The sequence below is a fragment of the Cucurbita moschata genome, unplaced genomic scaffold (assembly GCF_002738365.1).
Source record: "Cucurbita moschata cultivar Rifu unplaced genomic scaffold, Cmos_1.0 Cmo_Scf00032, whole genome shotgun sequence".
NCBI classification, from domain to species: domain Eukaryota; kingdom Viridiplantae; phylum Streptophyta; class Magnoliopsida; order Cucurbitales; family Cucurbitaceae; genus Cucurbita; species Cucurbita moschata.
This window is the reverse complement of record NW_019268548.1, coordinates 2,161,148-2,165,884: the sequence shown is the minus strand read 5'-3', so window position 1 is coordinate 2,165,884 and position 4,737 is coordinate 2,161,148. Positions and strand designations below refer to the sequence as shown.

Sequence of the window (4,737 nt, the reverse complement as noted above, 5' to 3'; positions counted from 1 at the left end):
AGAATATCTAACCTTTGTAAATGATGTTTATGTTGTGACTTGCTTAATATGTATTATAAATTCTATCGAAGTCATGTTGTAAATGTTGGATGATAAAAGTCCCTATATCGACTAATTTAGGTAATGATCACGGGTTTATAATTAAAGAATATTATCTTCATTGGTATACAAGATCTTTTGGGAAGCCTAAAGCAAAGCAGAGCGATGAGAGCTTATACTTGAGACAATATCATATTGTCGTGGAGAGTCACGTTCATCTAATAGGCTCAATTGCGAACAAAATTTATTGATACATTCCCTATTATAAAATGCATCCAAGAACAACACAAAAATTACATGTTCATAAGGAAAAATGTATTCCCATATACATCTTAGCTTAGCTAGCCTAAAATTACAAGATAAACAAACAAATCCAATAACAAAACGAATTAGTTTGAGTTGATGACACCATATTTGAAAACAATGGATCAGCAACCTTCATTTACAGATGAGAGGAACCGCCATGGATGTAGTCCAGCCGCCTCATTGCCGTCACCGTCTGGTATACAGAGAAGACAGCGAATGTGAGAGATATTCCTTCAAACGCGTCATTTCTTGAGCCACATCAACCATGGTCGGCCTCATTGCGGGGCTGAACTGAGTACACATCAGCCCCATTTCTATAACCTCCACTATCACTTCTCGCCATAGCCGCTTGCAAGGCCTTGGCCCTCCTTCCGCCGCCGCTGCCGCCCTGCAGTATCTGTCCATTGCGTCGTCCAGTATGGGGTCCAGCTCATCTGGGTATTGGCTTTTGACCCATCCCTGCAGCCCTGCTCCTTGCGCGAAAAAGTGATCTGTTGGACGCTTCCCTGTTATGAGTTCTAACAGAAGCACCCCGTAACTGAACACGTCCCCCTCTGTTGACGCCCGTTTTCCTAGTCCGTACTCTGCATTCAAATTTAGAGAAGGAAGATGGAGTTTAGACTACTAATCAACAAATAGGAACGTGAGATCCCACGTCTCTCGTGAAGAGAACTAAGCGTGGGAAAAACTCGAAGTGGACAATATCGGTTAGCTTTGGGCTTGGTCGGTTACAAATGATATTAGAGCCAAACATCTAGCGATGTGCCAAGAAGCTGAACTCCGAAGGATGGTGGACACTAGGCGGTGTGCCAGTAGGAGGTTGGTTTCGAAGGGGGTGGATTGAGGGGTTCCACGATCGATGGAAACGAGTGGCAACAAGGACGTTCGGCCTCAAAGGAAGATGGATTGTGAAGTCCCACGTAGAGCAGGAGAGCGGTGTGCCAATAGGATGCTAGGTCTCGAAGGGGGTGGATTGAGGGATTACATATCGATTGGAGAGGAAATGAGTGACAACAAGAGCATTGAGCCCTGAAGGAAGGTGGATTGTGAGATCGCACATAGGTTGGGCACAAGAACGAAGCATTTTTATAAGGGTATGAACCCTCTGCCTAGTAGACGCGTTTTACAATCTTGAGAGAAAGTCCAACGAACACAATATCTACCAGCAGTGGGACAGCTAAATAAGACAATATCGGCTAGAAGTGAGAAACTACTAACAAAATAATATCGGCTACAATTGGCGTGAGCACCTACGTGATCAAACCCAATGAAAATGGCTACTTAGTAAGTAATATGGTTAGTAAACTTACCAGGAGCTATGTAACCAACAGACCCACAAAGCAAGCCATGAGTGGAACTGAAGGAAGCTGAATCTTGCTGAGAAGCAGCACCATTATTGTCATTATCATGATTGTCTTCTCCACCGCTCACTAATCTGGCAATGCCAAAATCAGTGACCAAAGCAGTCATGTCCTCATCAAGAAGAATATTACTAGGTTTAAGGTCACAATGCACCACTCTAACCGGCAAATGGTGGTGCAAATACGCCACTCCTTCAGCCACATCGCTGCAAATACTCACCACTTGAACCAAATCAATCTTACACCAACTGGGTCCTTCCCCCTGCCTTGGATACAGGTGACTCTCCAAGCTCCCATTCGACATCAATGGAAGAACAAGAGCCTTAAAATCCGGCCGGCTGCAAGTCGTTATAATCTTCATCAAATTCCTATGCCTTGTTCTTCTCAAAACTTGACATTCTCTTTTAAAACTCCCTGAAATTTCCCCTGCTGTTCTTAATGGATTCAAAACTTTGACAGCGATTTTGGTGTTGTCTGGCAGAGTTCCCTTATACACATCTCCAAATCTCCCCGACCCAATTAGGCTGGAGGAGCTGAATCCGCCGGTGGCTTCCACTAGCTGCCCGTATGAGATTCTTGGGTACTTCCTCTCTTTTCTCTCTGTTTCCTGTTCTTCACGTTCTTCTTCTAAATCCCATTTGTTGAAAACTGCAAATCGTTCTCTCATTTTTGTTCTCACAGCTGCAAACGAGATCCCAATCATGCAGAACACAAAGGCTGCTGAAGAAGACATGAGAATCGACAGTATACGGCGCTTGTGTTTCTCCCTGCATTTTGGTAGGCCATTGATCGACCCACATAGACCATTATTCCCTTGGAAAGATGATATTGTCAGCCATGAAAACACCCCCTTGTTTGGGACTTTCCCAGAAAGCTTATTGAAAGAAACATCGAGCGTTCGGAGATATTGAAGTTGGCTGATTGAAACAGGCAAAGGCCCATCAAAGGAGTTATCAGAAAGATTGAGGCTTTCAAGCGCAACGCAGCTTCCAAGCTGCGATGGAATTGGGCCTGAGAGATTGTTGGAGGACAAGTCAATAGCAAGGACCATGTCCATTTTGCTAAGCTCCAATGGCAAAGGCCCATGTAAATGGTTGCTTGAAAGATTCAAATAGAGTTTCAAGCTTCTCAATCCTGCAACTTCAATGGGAAGAACCCCTGAAATTTGATTGCTAGAAAGGTCCAAAATCTCCAAGTTGGTGCATTTCCCGAGGCTTGATGGGATTGTACCTGAGAGATTATTGGCATAAAGAAGCAATTTTCTCAACTGGGAAAGATTCGCCAAAGCCTCTGGAATAGAACCAGAGAGGTTGTTTCTAGACAAATCAAGAAGACCCAAGCGGGGGATTTCGCCGAGAGAAGATGGGATTTCACCGGAAAGTGAATTGTTCGACAAATAAAACCTCTCGAGATTGGTCAATCTGGAAAGATCTGAAGGAATGGTTCCATTAAGAAGGTTACTTGAGAGGTTCAAAAGGGTTAGATTTCTAAGATTTGAAATGGAAGGAGGAATTGCACCATAGATACGATTATCATCCAAATGAAGCTGTGAAAGATTGTGATGAAGATCACCAATAATGGAAGGAATCTCTCCACCAAGACGGTTTCCAGCTAACTGAAGCTCTTGAAGATTTGAAGAATTCACTAAAGAAGCGAAAAAGGGTTGGAGATTTGAGTTATGATCATGGCTAATGAACTCATTATCAGGCAAGTAAAGGTACTGCAACAATGGCATTTTCAGAACAATCTCAGAAGGCAGCTCCCCTGTAAGCTTATTAGAACCCAAATCCAGCCATTTCAACTTGGTTGAATTTGAAAGCGCCAGAGGAATCTCCCCCTCCAATTTGTTTGACCAAAGCAAAAGACACATCAAATCCGTCAAAGGGCATTCATTCCTTAAAGGGATTTCGCCGCTCAATGAATTGTTGGAGAAATCTATGTATTTCAAGGACAAATTAGAACCATTGCAAAACAGAGGAATTTCGCCTTCGAGTTTGTTGCTACCCAGATCGAGAAACTCCAATTTCTGGAGAAACCCGAGCTCTGTGGGGATATTTCCTGTCAGGTGATTCCATGATAAGCTAAGTTGCTGAAGATTAACGAGAAAACCCAACTCCATTGGGATTGAACCTTCGAATGAGTTTCTTGAGAGGTCGAGAATTGTTAAGGAAGAGAGGTTCGACAGAGATGGAGAAATGGTGCCTTTGAGCGACATGTCGCTTAGATCAAGCTTTTGAATTTGTTGAGTTGAATTGTTGCATTGGATACCAACCCAGTTGCAGAAATGAAGCGTGGAAGATGATTTCCAATCCTTGAGATAGTTCTGTGGATCGGAAGCAATCCCATTTCTGAAGGAAAGCAATGCAGCTTTCTGAGGAGCGCCATTAACGGAGGCTTCTTCTTCTCCAGAAGCTCTGTTTTGTGAAAGAATTGCCAAGAACTGAAAGAATAAGACGCAGAATTTGCAGAGCTTCATGATTGAGTATGGAGTTTGAGTTGGAACAGGGAAGAGAGAGAAAGAGAGAGAAAGAGAGGGCGTTGATGAAACAGAGGGCATGAACAGGGGATTTAAGAAGGGTAGCAAAGGAATGTAAATGGCTAATAAAATAGTAGAGATCATATTTGACTCTAAAATTACTTTTTGTAACCAGTTGGAATTTTTATTTTCTATACAATTTTCAAATTTTAAAATTAAAAAGAAAAAAAAAATAATTATAATATTTTGTCCCAAAAATAAAAATAATAATATTACTGTGCCTAACAGCCGTTGAGGTAAGGGAAACAGGAGGCTTCGTTTCATATGGCGCTTGTGATGTTTGACTTTGACATGGATGAATGTGCGATGACCACGTGTGCAAATTACACACGCCGCGTAGGATAAGTTTAGGCTTTGAATATATGTGGTGGCAAACACGTCATCACGAGCAGAACATGCCTAACCCTATTTTATTAAATAAATAAAATAAAAGAAATTAAAAAGACAGCAAATTAAATAATTATTGAAAACAAAAAGGGTAAAATGGTGGAAATG

General features: G+C 42.1%; 1 protein-coding gene across 1 annotated transcript; it reads right to left on the bottom strand.

Annotated features, from left to right (window-relative positions):
• Positions 1-325: 325 nt before the first annotated feature.
• LOC111430109 (putative leucine-rich repeat receptor-like serine/threonine-protein kinase At2g24130) lies at positions 326-4,308 on the bottom strand. Its single transcript, XM_023066274.1, has 2 exons — positions 1,656-4,308; positions 326-929 (listed from the first exon to the last, which is right to left on the bottom strand). The coding sequence occupies exons 1-2, from the start codon at positions 4,261-4,263 to the stop codon at positions 532-534; spliced, it is 3,006 nt and encodes a 1,001-aa protein (XP_022922042.1). The 5' UTR covers positions 4,264-4,308; the 3' UTR covers positions 326-531.
• Between the last annotated feature and the right edge of the window lie 429 nt (positions 4,309-4,737).

Coding starts and splice junctions, on each gene's coding strand:
- LOC111430109 (XM_023066274.1), bottom strand. CDS start 4,263: ATGCCCTCTGTTTCATCAACGCCCTCTCTTTCTCTCTCTTTCTCTCTC. Junction 930..1,655: donor TGTTGGTTACATAGCTCCTG/GTAAGTTTACTA, acceptor ATTTGAATGCAG/AGTACGGACTAGGAAAACGG.